The 19,247-nt window shown below is 40.3% G+C and overlaps 3 protein-coding genes and 2 long non-coding RNA genes across 5 annotated transcripts; 3 read left to right on the forward strand and 2 right to left on the reverse strand.

Annotated features, from left to right (window-relative positions):
- Positions 1-1,951: 1,951 nt before the first annotated feature.
- LOC146311527 (E3 ubiquitin/ISG15 ligase TRIM25-like) lies at positions 1,952-3,582 on the forward strand. Its single transcript, XM_084741505.1, has 2 exons — positions 1,952-3,328; positions 3,447-3,582. Exons 1-2 carry the CDS (start codon positions 2,022-2,024, stop codon positions 3,580-3,582), a joined length of 1,443 nt encoding a protein of 480 aa, XP_084597631.1. The 5' UTR covers positions 1,952-2,021.
- Positions 3,583-3,855: 273 nt separating this feature from the next.
- Positions 3,856-8,581, reverse strand: LOC146311528 (uncharacterized). Its single transcript, XR_014772173.1, has 2 exons — positions 8,380-8,581; positions 3,856-4,008 (listed from the first exon to the last, which is right to left on the reverse strand). It is a non-coding gene; the product is annotated as an uncharacterized LOC146311528 (long non-coding RNA).
- LOC146311529 (tripartite motif-containing protein 16-like) lies at positions 5,277-8,108 on the forward strand. The gene has a single exon (XM_084740916.1). The coding sequence runs from the start codon at positions 5,761-5,763 to the stop codon at positions 7,429-7,431; it is 1,671 nt and encodes a 556-aa protein (XP_084597042.1). The 5' UTR covers positions 5,277-5,760; the 3' UTR covers positions 7,432-8,108.
- A 126-nt stretch (positions 8,582-8,707) lies between the features above and the next one.
- Positions 8,708-11,706, forward strand: LOC146311530 (tripartite motif-containing protein 16-like protein). The gene has a single exon (XM_084740917.1). It carries the CDS (start codon positions 10,050-10,052, stop codon positions 11,457-11,459), a length of 1,410 nt encoding a protein of 469 aa, XP_084597043.1. The 5' UTR covers positions 8,708-10,049; the 3' UTR covers positions 11,460-11,706.
- Positions 11,707-11,710: 4 nt separating this feature from the next.
- Positions 11,711-14,015, reverse strand: LOC146311531 (uncharacterized). Its single transcript, XR_014772172.1, has 3 exons — positions 13,890-14,015; positions 13,382-13,459; positions 11,711-13,197 (listed from the first exon to the last, which is right to left on the reverse strand). It is a non-coding gene; the product is annotated as an uncharacterized LOC146311531 (long non-coding RNA).
- Between the last annotated feature and the right edge of the window lie 5,232 nt (positions 14,016-19,247).

A 19,247-nucleotide genomic window follows, 5' to 3' on the forward strand; every position in this document is an offset into this window, starting at 1 on the left:
TGACAGTCAGCACCCCCACAGTTTGGAGAAAAGAGACAGTTTACTGTTTGTGTTACTGTGTGACTTAAATAAATCTGAACTGACCCTTTAAAACACCAAAGTCACAATATAACACAAACAAACTAACCAATCAAAGCAGCAGTAGACCAGCAACTCCTGTATTCTGCAGTGATTGATTTTGCTGAATGAGTCTTTTGGTGGGAAGAGAGTGATTTAACCAGCATTATAACTTCACCTCGCCGTCAAACATTATATATTCTTAATATAGCGTACACTTAAACCGATATTGATTTTTTTTTCTTTCTTTCTCCAAACTATCACCGTCTACTTTAATACACTTGTTTGTTGATTTGCACCCTATACAACCCCATGTGAAATAATCCGAACTGTCCCTTTACTGCTTCACCAGGCTTCCAGCACCACCCGTTTCGCAAGGACATAATTTCATGGTGCCCCTCTCTGGTTTGGCCATGCAATAACATGCATTTAATTTATGAATTAAACATAAAAATCAGCATATCTCCAGCAGTCATCATTTAAGAAAATTTAACATGAATAGAAATATTTATTTCAAACAAACAGAAGAAAAATCTATCAGCTACTTTCCATCTACAGTCCATTCATTGCCATTACCTCATCTACAGACAGTAACTGTTACCGTATGTGGGTTTTGCAAGAGAAAACATTGTATTTATAAAATATCAATGTTTCTGAATTATCAATATGAATTCAAAACTTTTATAAATCCATAGAAGATTGTAAATCTTTCAACTGAAGCAAAAACATGAAATTAACCAAAGTGGTGACGAGGGATACACAGTATGACTTTGATAAATGACTTGATGTTGCTCTTCGCCGCGCAGAATCTATTGAAAGGTTTTTATATGTTTCTGGTAAAAGTGGGACAGGATGACTTAAGGCAGCATTAATAAAAGGATGCACTGCTGTGGACTGAAGTGTTTGATTTTCATTCTGCTCACCAGCTTAAACTCACCTCACCTCCCGCACTGTACGTTCATGTTCCTGTTCCTCTGTGACTCCATCAGGTGTTGATGTATTTGTTTTAATGTTTTTTAGCTTCAAGATGTGGAGAGACATGAAACCAAACTCATATTGTTGATCTATAAATGTTGTTGTTGTTTTTTGACTTGGGAGCTGCAAGCAGGGTTGGAGATCCAAAACCAGCCGTTTTCCTGATTTTGTTCCTGTTGGCTCCCAGCCTGGCTGCGACTTCTGCACACTCTGTGCTGGAGACTGGTTGTGGGTGTTTTTTTCTGTTCTGATGTGCTTTCAGTTTTGATGACTTTATTGTTCACAGTGATGAGATGCTTTTGAGGAAAAAAAAATCTACATATATATGTTGTTTACTGACTTTTATAAACATGTGTGCATGACTGCATGCACACAACACACACACACACGCCCCCAAACACACACACCACTGTTGTTCCCTGTTAAACATAAGCTGGGTAAAGTGCCTGCGTTGTTCTTTCTAAAGAGTTGATGAAAAATGACAAGCTGTTCTGACCCTTTTTAGTGTGTACTTCTAAGACCATGTGCTCTGTTTATTAAAAGATATTTGAAAAGAATTTCAACCAAATCCAGGTGTCTTCATTGCTAACAGGTGGACTGAAGAAGAGTAACGGTGGCTTACAGTGTCATCAGACCATCCAGTGATGGTCAAACGCTGACTTTTATCAGGAGTGTCCTGCGTGCTGCTGGTCAAGATAAGTTCTTTGAGACAAATTTCAAATTCAAAGAGCTGAGTTAATCAGAGCTTGATAAACCCTCCCTCTTCTTCCTGCTCTCTAACACAGCCAGCTCCCCTCTGCACAAACACTTCCTTCTTCCCTTCCCTTTAGATCTACAGAGTTGCAGATGGGTGTAACCAACATGTGGTGATGTGCAGCAGCTGACAGGCCACATTCACTGCAGCGACACATGTTGGTGAGATCAGAGCTAGAACTAGTTTCAGTTATAAGGAAGTGAAACTCAGACAGTCGTTGTTACTGAGAGGTGAAATGGCGCAGAAAGGAGTTGAGCTGGACCAGGAAACCTTCTCTTGTTCCATCTGTCTGGATCTACTGAAGGATCCAGTGGCTATTCCCTGTGGACACAGCTACTGCATGAACTGCATTAAAAGCTTCTGGGATGAAGAGGATGAGAAGAAAATCTACAGCTGCCCTCAGTGTAGGCAGATCTTCATGCCGAGGCCTATTCTGGTGAAAAACACCATGTTAGCAGCTTTAGTGGAGCAACTGAAGAAGACTGGACTCCAAGCTGCTCCTGTTGGTCACTGCTATGCTGGACCTGAAGATGTGGCCTGTGATTTCTGCACTGGGAGAAAATTGAAAGCCCTCAAGTCCTGTCTAGTCTGTCTGGTCTCTTACTGTGAGAAACACCTCCAACCTCATTATGATGTAGCTCAATTAAAGAAACACAAGCTGGTGGAGCCCTCCAAGAACCTCCAGGAGAACATCTGCTCTCGTCATGATGAGGTGATGAAGATTTTCTGTCGTACTGATCAGGAGTGTATCTGTTATCTCTGCTCCATGGATGAACATAAAGGCCACGACACAGTGTCAGCTGCAGCAGGGAGGACTGAGAAGCAGAGAGAGCTCGAGGTGAGTCGACAAAACATCCAACAGAGAATCCAGGACAGAGAGAACGATGTGAAGGTGCTTCAGCAGGAGGTGGAGGTTATCAGTCACTCTGCTGATAAAGCAGTGGAGGACAGTGAGAAGATCTTCACTGAGCTGATCCGTCTCATGGAGAAAAGAAGCTCTGATGTGAAGCAGCAGGTCAGATCCCAGCAAGAAACTGAACTTTGTCGAGTCAAAGAGCTTCAGGAGAAGCTGGAGCAGGAGATCACTGAGCTGAAGAGGAAAGACGCTGAGCTGGAACAACTCATACACACAGAGGATCACAACCAGTTTCTACACAACTACACCTCACTGTCACCACTCAGTGAGTCTCCAGGCTCATCCAGCATCAATATCCGTCCTCTGAGGTACTTTGAGGACGTGACAGCTGCTGTGTCAGAGCTCAGAGACAAACTACAGGACGTTCTGAGTGAGAAATGGACAAACGTTTCACTGACAGTGACTGAAGTGGATGTTTTACTGTCACAACCAGAACCAGAGCCCAAGATCAGAGCTGAGTTCTTGACATTTTCACAAGAAATCGCATTGGATCCAAACACAGCAAAACCAGGGATGAAGAAAAAATCTAGGAGGAAGAAACAACCAAAAGAACCTAAAAAACTATTTTATTCTAGTTACCCAGACAATTTCCCTGAGTGCTCTGACTCTTGGCAGTTGCCGACAACGTCGGAAGAACAGGGTCAAATGAGTGCAAATTTGGATTCAATGACATATTTTTGGCATTGAAATGCAAAAATAAAAAGTATGAATTTTATTATAATGATGTCAAAGCTCCAATCTCAGGTCCTCCGTCCTCCAGAGTTGGAGTGTACCTGGATCACAGTGCAGGTACTCTGTCCAGGCCACATTCACTCAGCCTCTCTATGCTGGATTTGGGATTTATTCTGGAGAGTCTGCTGCATTCTGTAAACCCAAATAGACAGAAGTCATTTAAGGCACTGGGTCCCAACTACTATCCTACATATATCGAAGAAAATCTGAGCCCTCCCAGGTCGCACACACACACTCACACCAAAAGAACAGTGACCCAAAGCTGGTTATAATGTATTACAACTGTGAAAATTATAATACACTATGATCCTTGCCAAAAATGTTAGTGAGTGACCAGCAGTTATTAAGTATTGTGACAGCTGAACTTCTAAGTCATTATAAAATGCTGTGTTAACATTATAGTTTTAGATCATTATGAATATTCACACTTGTAATTTTATTTATACATTACTATAAAAGCAGAATAATAAATTATGTTCATAATATGATATTGTTACAAGTGATTTAATGTTACAAAAAAGGTAAACATTAGCATAATTGATTATGAGATTATTGATTATTTGCTTGTACATACCTGATGTTTAGCTCAAACAAACAGAGCAGATGAATCTGTACATAAAATCATTGGACTACAGTCAGCAGACCTGACTGATGAGATGTGTGAACAAAGAGAAGTTTTACATAATGAATAAACAAACATGAACAAAGTATTTTCTTCTTGTCTTCATTCCAGGGTCTCATACAGAGCTGATGCAGAAAATGTGAAACTAATATGAGTATAACTGAGGTTCAGTGTTCATGTTGAGACCTGAAGAAGATTTGTCAGTCAGCCTCTGTCTAATGACAATTCCTCACAAAAACAACTTTATCACAGAAAAATGACAAAAGCTTTTTTTTTTTTATCAATTGTTGGAAAAAAAAAGTCAGAATTCATTTGGTCAAGTTTGGGTGTGAAGAAGTTCAGTTAAGTCCTGACACACACGAGACAACAGATATTGTGTATTTGTGGACATGAGGTCATTTAACTTATCATTATGTAGATTTTCATGGAAATGAAGTCGAGGTGCATTCACTGCACTGACCTGTAATAGCAGGGATGACTGTTGAACTGATGTCTGTTTGTGTGTGGCTCCACCTGCTGGTTTGTATTTTAACTACACTGGAAAATCTACATTTTACACGTTTTAATATTTACCTTCAGTCCAGTCAGCTGCTGCTGTGTGTGTTACCTTCTTTACAACATCCATTACTGATGTGGCAGGACACTGCAGCAGCACTTTCTGTGAAACACTACAAATAACTACACCAAGGGTAAAAGATCTTACGTCATGCATCATGGTAAATTGTGTGTAAAAACTAATCCTTCTGGATTAACAGTTGCAACGAGGGGTGTAACAGATTGCAAAACTCAACTTAAAAAAGGAGGAAAATGCTCTGTTGTAGCCTCTACTCTGTCTGTAGTGATAGGAAATACTGTTTAATATAATACTACTGAAAATACTACTACTACTACTACTACTACTACTACTAATAATAATAATAATAATAATAATAATAATAATAATAATAATAATACAGAACTAAATACTATACTGTCTCGTTGTATACTGTAATAGACAATGGATACTACAGCATATGTGCATTTAAATAATAGATATACACATTATAAAGTACAATAATGCTACACTCTGTAGTCTCACTCAATGTCCCGCCCACAGCACTGTCTGATTGGTTGCACATCAGAGTAATAGCCAATCAACACTAAGTGTTGTGTCACAGACAGGCTGCAGCTGTGTGAAGATACACTAAACATCACAATCTTATGATCTCTTTATGTGACAAACACGTCCAGTTTCTCAGCTAAATGATATATTTGTTTCATCACATCATAAGACTGAAGTGCTGCTTTGACTCAGGATAATATTCTGAAAGTGAAGTGTTTTTTTCACAACTGCTTCCAAGTAGACCATTAGATATGTCGGAAAATTATTTTACAAGAGATTTTAACTGAAGCTTCACTACAAATGAGGAAATAAAGTTGAAATAGACAGAGCTGCTCCTCCTCCCTGGAATGAATCAGAGCTTGATAAACCCTCCCTCTTCTTCCTGCTCTCTAACACAGCCAGCTCCCCTCTGCACAAACACTTCCTTCTTCCCTTCCCTTTAGATCTACAGAGTTGCAGATGGGTGTAACCAACATGTGGTGATGTGCAGCAGCTGACAGGCCACATTCACTGCAGCGACACGTGTTGGTGAGATCAGAGCTAGAACTAGTTTCAGTTATAAGGAAGTGAAACTCAGACAGTCGTTGTTACTGAGAGGTGAAATGGCGCAGAAAGGAGTTGAGCTGGACCAGGAAACCTTCTCTTGTTCCATCTGTCTGGATCTACTGAAGGATCCGGTGACTATTCCCTGTGGACACAGCTACTGCATGAACTGCATTAAAAGGTTCTGGGATGAAGAGGATGAGAAGAAAAGCTGCCCTCAGTGTAGGCAGACCTTCATACCAAGGCCTGTCCTGGTGAAAAGCACCATGTTAGCAGGTTTAGTGGAGCAACTGAAAAAGACTGGACTCCAAGCTGCTCCTGTTGATCACTGCTATGCTGGACCTGAAGATGTGGCCTGTGATTTCTGCACTGGGAGAAAATTGAAAGCCCTCAAGTCCTGTCTGGTCTGTCTGGTCTCTTACTGTGAGAAACACCTCCAACCTCATTATGATGTAGCTCAATTAAAGAAACACAAGCTGGTGGAGCCCTCCAAGAACCTCCAGGAGAACATCTGCTCTCGTCATGATGAGGTGATGAAGATTTTCTGTCGTACTGATCAGGAGTGTATCTGTTATCTCTGCCCTGAGGAGGAACATAAAGGCCACGACACAGTGTCAGCTGCAGCAGAAAGGACTGAGAGGCAGAGAGAGCTCGAGGTGAGTCGACAAAACATCCAGCAGAGAATCCAGGACAGACAGAAAGATGTGAAGGTGCTTCAGCAGGAGGTGGAGGTTATCAATCGCTCCGCTGATAAAGCAGTGGAGGACAGTGAGAAGATCTTCACTGAGCTGATCCGTCTCATGGAGAAAAGAAGCTCTGATGTGAAGCAGCAGGTCAGATCCCAGCAAGAAACTGAACTTTGTCGAGTCAAAGAGCTTCAGGAGAAGCTGGAGCAGGAGATCACTGAGCTGAGGAGGAAAGACGCTGAGCTGGAACAACTCATACACACAGAGGATCACAACCAGTTTCTACACAACTACACCTCACTGTCACCACTCAGTGAGTCTCCAGACTCATCCAGCATCAATATCCGTCCTCTGAGGTACTTTGAGGACGTGACAGCTGCTGTGTCAGAGCTCAGAGACAAACTACAGGACGTTCTGAATGAGAAATGGACAAACATCTCACTGACAGTGACTGAAGTGGATGTTTTACTGTCACAGCCAAAACCAGAACCCAAGACCAGAGCTGGTTTCTTAAAATATTCATGTGACATCACACTGGATCCAAACACGGTAAACACATATCTGTTATTATCTGAGGGGAACAGAAAAGCAATTTTGAGTCAAAAACAGTCTTATTCTAGTCACCCAGACAGATTCACTGGGTGGTTTCAGGTCCTGAGTAAAGAGAGTCTGACTGGACGTAGTTACTGGGAGGTGGAGTGGAGAGGGGCAGGAGTTTATGTGGCACTTGCATACAAGAATATCAGCAGAACAGGATCAAATGATTGTAAATTTGGATTTAATGACAAATCTTGGGCATTAAAATGTGAAAATAAAAAGTATGAATTTTATTACAATGATATCAAAACTCCTGTCTCAGGTCCTTGGTCCTCCAGAGTTGGAGTGTACCTGGATCATAGAGCAGGTATTCTGTCCTTCTACAGCGTCTCTGAAACCATGACTCTCCTCCACAGAGTCCAGACCTCATTCATTCAGTCTCTCTATGCTGGAATAAGGCTTCCTCACTACCGTGATGGCACTGCTGAATTCTGTAAACTCAAATAGACAGATGACATTTAAAGGACAGAGTCTTAAATTCTGTTCTATTTTTTCACATTGTTTTGTTTCCATCATTGTTGTTGAGAGTTAATTTCTTCATTGAACAGAGATCAGCTGTAAATCAAACATTTTGGACAGGTTTCTTTAGGTCCTGTCTGTGTCTCTTTAGTCATGGAGGCTACCACTGTTCATTATGAATTTTAATAGCTGCTGAACTGATTTTTCTTAGCATGAAACTATTTTGACACTTTCTATGATGCCCATGTCTGTAATGCCTTATAAAGAACTTTATAATGCATCATACTATTCTTATAGTAATGTATAATTATAGTTACAAGCACTCGTAAATCATCATGATGCATTATAATATTATTAGAATATCATTCAGTGCTTTAAGTGAAGTAATGAAATTGTCGAGGAATAGGCAGATACAATACTTATAACTTTACTTATAACAAACTGGTTATAAGTGACTGTAAATTATCATTGTTTCCTTTATTTAAAGTGGAAAAATATCTATGAAACAACAACGGACAAAATGTTGTCAAAATTAATTTATCTAGTAGGTTTATGACGCAAATTAGTTCTCAAATTTGACACACAAATGTATTATAATCACATTATTATGCATTATACAGTCAATAATGCATTATAAAATGGTTATAATGTATTACAACTGTGAAAATTACCAAAAATGTTAGTGAGTGACCAGCAGTTATTAAGTATTGTGACAGCTGAACTTCTAAGTCATTATAAAATTCTTTATAATGTGTTAACATTATTGTTTTAAATCATTATGAATATTCACACTTGTAATTTTATTTATACATTACTATAAAAGCAGAATAATAAATTATGTTCATAATATGATATTGTTACAAGTGATTTAATGTTACAAAAAAGGTAAACTAGCATAATTGATTATGAGATTATTGATTATTTGCTTGTACATACCTGATGTTTAGCTCAAACAAACAGAGCAGATGAAGTGAATCTGTACATAAAATCATTGGACTACAGTCAGCAGACCTGACTGATGAGATGTGTGAACAAAGTGAAGTTTTACATAATGAATAAACAAACATGAACAAAGTATTTTCTTCTTGTCTTCATTCCAGGGTCTCATACAGAGCTGATGCAGAAAATGTGAAACTAATATGAGTATAACTGAGGTTCAGTGTTCATGTTGAGACCTGAAGAAGATTTGTCAGTCAGCCTCTGTCTAATGACAATTCCTCACAAAAACAACTTTATCACAGAAAAATGACAAAAGCTTTTTTTTTTATCAATTGTTGGAAAAATAGTCAGAATTCATTTGGTCAAGTTTGGGTGTGAAGAAGTTCAGTTAAGTCCTGACACACACGAGACAACAGATATTGTGTATTTGTGGACATGAGGTCATTTAACTTATCATTATGTAGATTTTCATGGAAATGAAGTCGAGGTGCGTTCACTGCACTGACCTGTTATAGCAGGGATGACTGTTGAACTGATGTCTGTTTGTGTGTGGCTCCACCTGCTGGTTTGTATTTTAACTACACTGGAAAATCTACATTTTACACGTTTTAATATTTACCTTCAGTCCAGTCAGCTGCTGCTGTGTGTGTTACCTTCTTTACAACATCCAGCACTGATGTGGCAGGACACTGCAGCAGCACTTTCTGTGAAACACTACAAATAACTACACCAAGGGTAAAAGATCTTACGTCATGCATCATGGTAAATTGTGTTCAGCCCCTAAAAGTTTCATTTAAATACCATAAATACACAAAAATAAAATGGGAAAATGTTTGTGAAACTCGGACTGGGCCTTCACATGTCTGGCGGCTCTCATTTGTCATCATCTCCCAGAGGGTAAAAGCTCAAAGTTTGAATCCAAAGGTCAGAGAAATCACATATAAATGGGAAATCTTTGCTCTTTATGTTAAATTCACATCTCTAACTTGGTTGCATCTGAGGCTTCCCTGTAATTTTACTGCTACATTTATTGTTCTCTGTATTTTCAGTCGATCCCTGATGTTCAGATTTCCATGTGATGATGTTAAGAAATAACGTATTTTGAACCAGATTCTTTCACATCACCTCCAGAGTTTTATCACTAAGTCTAAATTCATATAACTCACAAGTAGATGAAAATCTTTGTGTGGCTTCATTATAAATATAGTCAGCAATCAATCACAGTTCTTAGATATTTAAACCTACTGACAGTTACAGGGGATTCAGTGAGAGTCAAAGGATGACATTTATCAGGAGTGTCGTTTGTGTTGGTGGATAAGATCTGTGGTTTCACCTACATTTATTAAACACAGTCTCCTCACACACTGTTAATAGTATTTGGTTGTCACTGATGAGGTCCACAGTGCTGCTCCTCCCCCCGGGAAGGAATGCATGCCTGACAACTCCTCCCCCTTCTTCCTGCTCTCAAACACAGGCAGCTCCCCCTCTGGACACATCCCTTCTTCCCTCCCCTTTAGATCTGCAGAGTTGCAGATGGGTGTAACCAACATGTGGTGACGTGCAGCAGTTGACAGGCTGCAGAGACACATGTTGTGTAGATCAGAGCTCAAACTGATTTCAGTTTCGAGGAAGTGACATGCAAACAGTTGTTCCCACTGAGAGGTGAAATGGCGCAGAGAGGAGTTCAGCTGGACCAGGAAACCTTCCTTTGTTCGATCTGTCTGGATCTACTGAAGGATCCAGTGACTGTTCCCTGTGGACACAGCTACTGCATGAACTGTATTAAAACCTACTGGGATGGCAGTGATAAGAAGAAAACCCACAGCTGCCCTCAGTGTAGGCAGACCTTCAAACCCAGGCCTGTCCTGGTGAAAAACACCATGTTAGCAGTTGTACTGGAGGAACTGAGGAAGACTGGACTCCAGACTGCTCCTGCTGCTCACCACTATGCTGGATCCAACACAGTGTCAGCTGCAGCAGAAAGGACTGAGAGGCAGAGAGAGCTCAAGGTGAGTCGACAAAACATCCAACAGAGAATCCAGGACAGACAGAAAGATGTGAAGGTGCTTCAGCAGGAGGTGGAGGTTATCAATCGCTCTGCTGATAAAGCAGTGGAGGACAGTGAGAAGATCTTCACTGAGCTGATCCGTCTCATGGAGAAAAGAAGCTCTGATGTGAAGCAGCAGGTCAGATCCCAGCAAGAAACTGAACTTTGTCGAGTCAAAGAGCTTCAGGAGAAGCTGGAGCAGGAGATCACTGAGCTGAGGAGGAAAGACGCTGAGCTGGAACAACTCATACACACAGAGGATCACACCCAGTTTCTACACAACTACACCTCACTGTCACCACTCAGTGAGTCTCCAGACTCATCCAGCATCAATATCCGTCCTCTGAGGTACTTTGAGAACGTGACAGCTGCTGTGTCAAAAATCAGAGATAAAATTCAAGACATTCTGAGTGAGAAATGGACAAACATCTCACTGACCGAACTGGATGTTTTACTGTCAGAATCAGAACCCATGACCAGAGCTGAGTTCTTAAAATATTCATGTGACATCACACTGGATCCAAACACAGCAAACAAACGCCTGTTATTAACTGAGGGGAACAGAAGAGCAACAAAAATGAGTGAAGAACAGTCTTATTCTAATCACCCAACCAGATTCACTGGGTGGTCTCAGGTCCTGAGCAAAGAGAGTCTGACTGGACGTTGTTACTGGGAGGTGGAGATGAGCGGCAGCTGGACCGACTTCAGTGTTGGGGTCGCATACAAGAATATCTGCAGAACAGGGTGGTCAAATGAGTGTAAACTTGGACTTAATGGCAACTCTTGGGCATTAAAATGTGAAAATAAAAAGTATGAATTTTATTACAATGATGCCAAAATCCTCGTCTCAGGTCCTCCGTCCTCCAGAGTTGGAGTGTACCTGGATCGCAGCGCAGGTATTCTGTCCTTCCACAGTGTCTCTAAAACCATGACTCTCCTCCACAGAATCCAGACCACATTCACTCAGCCTCTCTATGCTGGACTTGGGATTTATTCTGGAGAGTCTGCTGCATTCTGTAAACCCACATAGACACAACAGAGTAGAATTATACACACTCATCCTTACTAAAAGAATAATAATGATTCATTGTCACAGAAATTGAGATGCAAAGAGGCGTCCCTCTAAACAGCCAACTAGTGATGAGTTAGCACCTTAAAAATAGGAAAGGACCCAGATATCACCACTAAAAGTTGCAAATCACCCAAATATCAATGCTAAAATTGTTAAAAACCAGATATCAATGCTAAAAATGTATTAGAACCTCAGTATCAACACTAAAAATATAGAATTTATACAAACCTTTGTATATGTGATTTTTGTTAATGTGCAGATCTTCTTTTTACAGCCTCAGAGCAGGCAAAGTCTTAAAGATTCTCTTTGATTTTCTGTTTCATTTGTTGTTTCACAGTTTTGTTTCCATCATTGTTGCTGCGAGCTGATTTGCTGTGGCATTTCTTTGCTGCACAGAGATCATCTGTCAGTCTAACATTATGAACGGCGCTTTGACATCTTGTCATTTGTTGTTCTGTAAATGTCTGAGTTGCTTTTCTTGGTGGTCCTGCTCAGGACTTCATCTGAACTGCTGATATTCTGATATTTCTGTATATGCATGTAAATATACACATTCATAATCAATGAGGATATCATTCATCACATGCTTTTATGTAGCCGAGGTTCTCATACACACACGTACTTCACTAATGGGATGTGTTAACAAACTGAATGTTTACATGATGAATAAACAAACTGAACAAAGTATTTTCTTCTTGTAATAATTTCGGGGTATTACACAAAGGTGATGGAGAAAATGTGAAACTGTTATGAGAATATAACTGAAGTAGCTTTCTCAGATACTAAACCATTATTTTGAGATACTGATTCATTATTTTAAGATATTAAGTCATTATTACAATAAGGTTTCTCATTATAAGGACTTAAAGGGTATTTTTTGTCATCACATTGTTGGCTTCCACAAACATGACTGAATCTGAGTGAACAAGAACAAAATCTGCTAATCAAATCGATAATACAAATTGGTTATTTTAAAGCATTTTCTTCAGGATTTTCAGTGGGTGTTTGTGTGGTTTGACAGCATGACTTTACTGTCATCTCCAGGGTTGAAATCCTGCAGTGGGGAGCAGATCTGTGTATGTCCACTAGGTGTCAGTGTCTTTTTACAAATGCTGTAAAACTTCTCACATATTTCTACATTTCAGGCGGGATTGTCCTAAATTTATGGTTGAAGGAATTCCCCATTCTTCATGCCGTTCCTGACTGGGTGGAGGCTCTCCAAATAAACTCTTCTGAGGCGGTTGTTGGTCATTAGGTTGTGATTTCTGGCGGCCGGCTGCAGATTGTCGGTCCCACAGCTCCCTAACATGCTGCAGTCACGTCCCATACCTCAAGGAGTTGCGTAAGATGAACATCATCGAGGCCGAGTGCGATTAAGACATTTGTCTGAGCTGATGCACACAGAGTGCTCAGTGCATGTCTCTGTTGGATAGAAACAGAAATCATTCAATTAAATCCAACAGTTCTGAAGTTACTGAGGCACATTTGTGCACCACTTCTACATTCCCTCAGTTATTCATTGTCAATGCAAATTTTACCAGGTTAGGAGACATATGTTTAGTATTTTTTCATCATTATTCAGTTGAGTTGAACTAGACTTCATGTTCCTCAGTGCCCAGAATCAATGTGTGTAACTGCTCTCTGTAGGCATGTTGCAGCACTGGACACGTCCCAGTCAGTGATCTCAAACCCTGTCCTGTTGGGCAGAAAACACAGAATGTTGTGAGCAAAGTGGAGCCACCAACGTTTTGTATATTTTCTATGAGAAATAAATGTGAATAAACTGTGACCTGAGGTGAACTAAATATTTGTGGTTTGGTAACCAGGAACACTCAAGTTCTGTCTAATGGCAACTGTAAATAGCAGCTTGTTTTACTTACTTTACTTACTTTTAGCTGCTTCAGTTTTAGGGTCCTGGATGTGTGCAGGCTGCCTCACTGTCGCGGCTTACAGGGACACTTGAATAGAATCAGAGTAGAATTTCTTAGTAACACCTATGCTTTCACTTCTATGACAAATCAAAAAGCCTTCCTGATTCCTTCTGACAAATTCATTAGACTCAACAACGAACATGTGACTTTATAAGAAGAGTACAAACTGAACTGGTTACTAAAGCAATAAAGCAATTATGTAGAACTCTATTTTTTTGGGATTTGATGCCCAACAGTTTCTTAGTGCAATTACTTATACATTGCTGTGGTAAATATGGACAGCTGTGCACGTGCATCTGTTATGATTACATTACTTATAATCACAAACTAGTGAGTCTTCAATTTTGCTAACACAATCAAGCACCAAGAAAGTGCAGCAACAAATGATAAAGCAAGTCAGCTAATATTACTGACTAGTCTAACAGCAAGAAAGCCAGGTCAGCATTTGTCTCGCAACCTTTTATTTGATGAAGCTCACGCCAACAAGCTCTCTTTTGCTCTTCTTCACTTCCACTGTCAATGTCCTCTTCGGCTTTTGCGTCGGTTGTCTGCTGGCCTCGCTCTGGTTCTCATGCCCATTTCCATGCCGTAACTTAAGATGACTCCTTCACAGCTGAAAGCGAACATGAAACAGTAAATGTAATGCAAAAACGGGTGCAGCGGTAACGACAGAGGCGCCATTCATCCTATGACCAGTCACTGTAGCATCAAAACTATTTTGAAAACTGTTATTTTAGAGCACAATAGTTACATAATGTTGCTTTAACACATTGAAATTATTATGGAGACATATGTGATAGAGTGACTTCATGAGAACACTGTCTGAATCCCTGCCTGAAACACAGAGCTGAATATAAAGGAGCCAAAACTGAATATAGACAGCCAACATTACTGAAGTTTTTCTATGTGTGTGGGTGTCTGTGTAGCCAGGATGTATACGTCTAAACACTGCCTTCACTTCATTATGTAACATCTGCTTTTCTCCACCTGTTACAGTTAAAATAGCCACAAAAACAGTTAAAAAAATCAGGTTCAGTTCACGTGGACTGCCAACGCCTTACAGAGAAACTCCCCAAATGACCCGCAGTCATTATTCCTGAGGGTAAGACGGTGACGTCTCGTCCAGATGTTTCCAGCAGCTAGAGTTTGATATCACACGACTGCAGTAAACATGTGTTTTGAGTCAGTTCCTCAGAATCAAAGAGTGAGAACTCCTTTTTAAGTCTGCCATGTTATATTGAAGCTGATCAATCATACAGAAATAAATGTTTAAATCAAATGCAGTTCCTCAACTCTTGATTTTATTGAAAGTTATGAAAATGTTGTGTTTGTGCTCCCAGATGGGACTTTTATGTAAAGGAAACATGTGATTCTTTAAGTTTTGTGTTGTTTACAGACATTATGAATTTCTGATTGTATTTATAAGAAATTATCTCCCCAACCGTCCATTTTGCTGTTGAAATGCAAAATACCTGCAGCTTAAAATAAATCAGATGAAATACGACACGTATTTTTCAGAGGCAAACCTGACATCACATCATAGGACCAAATTCAACTATGAAACACCCAACTGGTTCCACTTGCAAGAGCCATATTAACAATATTTTTTTTAAAAGGAAAGGTTTATCTCCCATTTTATAAGCCAAGAACTCCTGACAAGACTCTTAAAATTGACTGTAACTTTTTTATGCTCTGTAACAGTTTCTCAGCCGACACATAGATTGTTTTAAGAGCAAATCTATATGAGGGATAAAGTGGCTGAGGTTCGCTTCAGGTCAGCTCCTCTGCTCAGCCAAAGACAAGATAAATCCAAAAACCACAGAGCACCACGTTAATGGCTCTTTTGGAGTGAGCAGCCTTGGTTTCAGTTGCTCTGCTCACGTGGATCGCCCGCTCCCTGCTTGGTTTGGATGTGAGCTTCTCAGTAAAAGTTGGAGGCCGTGTCTCAGCTGGGTCTGACGCTCAGAAAACACACATCAGCCTACATGAGTTTACATTTGTTTACTTTTCCATGTGTGCAGAACGCAAACCATCTGTTGTGAACTTTCATTAACCAGCCGGACATCCTTCAAGAGTCTAGAGCTCACTCTTTTAAATTAGATATTCTTTTATTTTTGTTACATAAAGTTCTGCCAAAAATGAATATTAGACACAGAAGATATAAATGATGTCACAACAGTATTTCTTACATTAAAAAATAACAAATGTTTGATGACATTGTGCAGTGGTGGAGAATAATGAGAGTTAATATTTTCACTTTTAAACAACCACCATTTTTCCATTGGAAATGCTTCATTATCTTGAATAAATTGCGTATTTCTCTGGGTTTGAACATTGCTGGAATAATTTGGGATAATGCAAGTACATATATAACATATACCCAGCACTTTTAGGCATTTCAATACAGAAATGTGACATATTTTAGCTTTAAGAGATAATACACGACAACATGGTCCCATATACAGAAGGAGCTGCCATCACTTATGCAACACTGTGTTTCTTATTTTGGCTCGAATGGAAAAAACAAAAAATCTGTTCCTCTTTGTTGACTTGGGCATCTCAAACATGCATCACATTCAAAATACACAATATGACAAAAGGGAAAATAACTACAGAGACAACAATTTCAAAGACAACATGTGGAGAGGAATAACAAATGAGCTTCGGTGTGACAATGGTGTGGATATCAAGCTTCAACAATCTCTGGAAAACTTCTTTGTTCCAACTTCCAACCAGGCGACCTGCTTCCTGTCAAAGAATATGACGGCACAACTGGAACTTTTTACTAATAATATAATACGTATCTTACATTAAACATATGACTAGCTGCTGCTCAATTACTCCTCTGCTTCTTCAAGCTTGATGCCATCCTAAAATACAAAGTGAAGCAGCTGTGGTTCAGATTCAAGAAAGTAAAAGTGTGTGTTCTGCTCATAGTTCAGATAAAAAAAAGCCAAGCGCATCATGGAGTGTGTCTGTGTTGGCTCTTCACACCAACACACTGTGTGTTCGCCAACTCCTGCTGCTTATATTGGCAGATAAGAGCATAAACACATAATTTAATTACAGTGGACCAAACAGAAATCAAACAGCTGTTTCTTGTGTACTACAAGACATCAGTTGAGTAGGCGGTCCTTTGACATGGACCAGGATGCATTGCATACATGCTGCTAGAAGAATGTGGCCATATGCGGTCCAGACCACCTCTGACTGTGGTCTACACTTTCGCCAAGGTGAAAGGGTGGTTTAAATGGTCAGATCATAATTTACCATGGAGCTCATTTACATTTGTATTCAGCACTGTCCGCTTTGGCCAAGATACATTTCAAAGCCAAGTGTAAACAGGGTGTTTTTGCTGGTCGGGTACAGTAACTTCCTGGCGTCTCAGTAAAACCAAAACAGGAACTTTTTCAAGAACCTGCTTAAGAACTCAGGAACTTTACCAGAACTAAACTAGAGGAAACAGGGACTACATTTTGTTCCAGAGCTGTAGTTTTAGCGCCCAAAATGTTCCTGCTCAGGAGTAGTGCTTTCTGACAACCCAGGATCTACAGTTTTTAAGATGTGGTGGAAACCCAAACACAAACCTACAAAATGGAGACTTAAATGATTAACTTAGCTCCTTAATTCCTGGGAACAACTATTGAAAAGTATTTATCAGACCTCACAGGAGGCGGGCCTGTGAAGAATTATGATGCAGTTTGAAAAAAAAAAGTATTTCTTATTTCTGTCAAGGCAAATGAAAATGGTCAGATTTATTAGCTCTGAGTCCCTCTACTTAAACTAAACAACATGTCCTGGCAGCACCTGTCTCGCCTCACACGTCGCGTCCCCTACTACCACCTCAGGTTCAGTCTTCCAGTCAGGTGGCCATGATCTCAGGCTGTTGTCTTCAACTGTCTTAATTTCACACTCCTACTGAAACACTAGAAAGCTGTCTTTCCGCTGTTACACAACCTGCCATCTCCCTGGGATTTAGATTCAACACTATACTGAAGCTTTATCAGCGCTGGGCTCCGGACCGGACTGTCATCCATCTAATGAAGCCACTGCTGCTCAGCACCAGCAAGACAAATGGCAGTGAGGGAGGAGCTGGCTCTGGGTTCTTATTTTAAATGGCCCTGCTCATAGATTTCAGGAGAGGACTGTGTGTTCCTTCAGACAGAAAGACAGAAACCAACCAGTGTTGCCAACTGAAGATTTAAGAACACACTGTGACGCTGCCAATAAGAACATAAGAGCAAAACAAGGAGTCCTGCACTGGGGCCCTGCTGGTGTAAATTCAGTTCAAAACCCTCTACATCAAAGTGAAAGCTGCTTTATTTGTTTTTAAGTGCAGCAAAATGAGAGTAATATAAAATGTTAAGCCCTAATTTTGTGTTCTAGTCTTTGATTGATGTACCTGCAACTCAGCAGTACAGGTACAGGTTTTACTCAGGAGATGTCAGAGATGCTTTGAGTTTTTAGAGAGTTTACTCTATCTTAGTGTAATACTGCCCATAAAGCCACCTGGAAAACCCTTAACAGATGTGGCAGCAACTGGACAGGAGGCCAAACAGACCCAAAGAAGTCCAGAAAAGGGGTTTAGCACATATTTGACAAGGCATCATGTTTCGTTGCAGCTCTATGACAAAACTGGGACTTTTAACCATGTTAGTGTCATAGCACTAGGAATGGTAATTAGATTCATGGTCTTCAGAGGATGAATTCTTATTTCTGGACTTACCATGGGTCAATGTTTTCACGTAACCTGTGAAGTATCTCAGCAATTACCAGCCAGATTGACGCAAAGATTTGCATGAACATGATTGGCCTGCTGACCATGTTATCAGACTGCCTCCCGATTTAGGTGCAATTCAAATTGTGCACACATCTTATGCTGGCCCACACTAAAAGATAATTAGAGCCCTCCTGACAATCACGGGCATGTTCCCAATTCGACTCTGGTCTAAACAAATTATGTGCCCACATGATCTTGTAGTGTTAAGGGTTTAAAGACAAAATCATAAGGTCACTGACTGGATCTCCCCAATTTAAATTTCAACTTGAAATTTTCTACTATGAAAGGAGAACAGAACTCCACTATAGCCAATGAGAGCAAGCTGGCAAGGAGGCGTGTAAAACAGCCAACATCGTGAATACAACTTTTGTCTCCTAAGCCAAGTGAAGAGTAGAAAAGGTAGGCAAGCTTGTGGAATTATGGGGACCGTATCAGCCCTTGTTTGACGTGTTGTGCAAGACGTCATGTAAGAGCAACCGGATGATGATGACAATCACCATTCTGAAATCTTTTAGCATAACGTGTGCGGTCTTGTGTCCTCTTATGCGTAACAGTCTTTAGACCTCCAGAATTTTAAGTTAAGAGGCAAGATGGACGAATGGTTGGCCTAATACCTTGTTCAGGTCAGGTTAGGTTCTTGATCTGCCAAAGCTATTTCAATCCAGCCAACAAACTGGTAGGACAGAAACAGGATGAATGTTTTCTTCCACGGATTGAGTTTTCAAAACCTCTGCTGTTTCCATTCAGGCAGCTAAACACAAGACGACAAACCGTTTCTGGTCCTCATGTTGATCTGTTTCAGGTTGTAAATGTGTCCCGATTTGACAGTCTGGAAATGTCCAGTTCATCATTGCTTGTCTTTGTCTTGTCTTCAACCAAAATCAGCATCAAAATCTGATGTTTTAGTGATCAATCGCTTGCAGCCAAAATCTGAAACCACAAACATGATGCAGTGGGGAAACTAAATGTTGCAGAGCGGCTTTGACGTGAGGACTTCACTGGACTGTTTGGACGGATGGGAGGAGGTCTGAGTCA

This window comes from Lutjanus erythropterus, chromosome 17 (genome assembly GCF_056507025.1).
Source record: "Lutjanus erythropterus isolate fLutEry1 chromosome 17, fLutEry1.hap2, whole genome shotgun sequence".
NCBI lineage: Eukaryota > Metazoa > Chordata > Actinopteri > Lutjaniformes > Lutjanidae > Lutjanus > Lutjanus erythropterus.

Bases quoted from the DNA above. Each gene is read 5' to 3' on its own strand.
- LOC146311529 (XM_084740916.1), top strand. From the start codon at position 5,761: ATGGCGCAGAAAGGAGTTGAGCTGGACCAGGAAACCTTCTCTTGTTCC.
- LOC146311527 (XM_084741505.1), top strand. From the start codon at position 2,022: ATGGCGCAGAAAGGAGTTGAGCTGGACCAGGAAACCTTCTCTTGTTCC. The intron at 3,329-3,446 runs GTCGGAAGAACA...CTCCAATCTCAG, and splicing joins TCTTGGCAGTTGCCGACAAC to GTCCTCCGTCCTCCAGAGTT.
- LOC146311530 (XM_084740917.1), top strand. From the start codon at position 10,050: ATGGCGCAGAGAGGAGTTCAGCTGGACCAGGAAACCTTCCTTTGTTCG.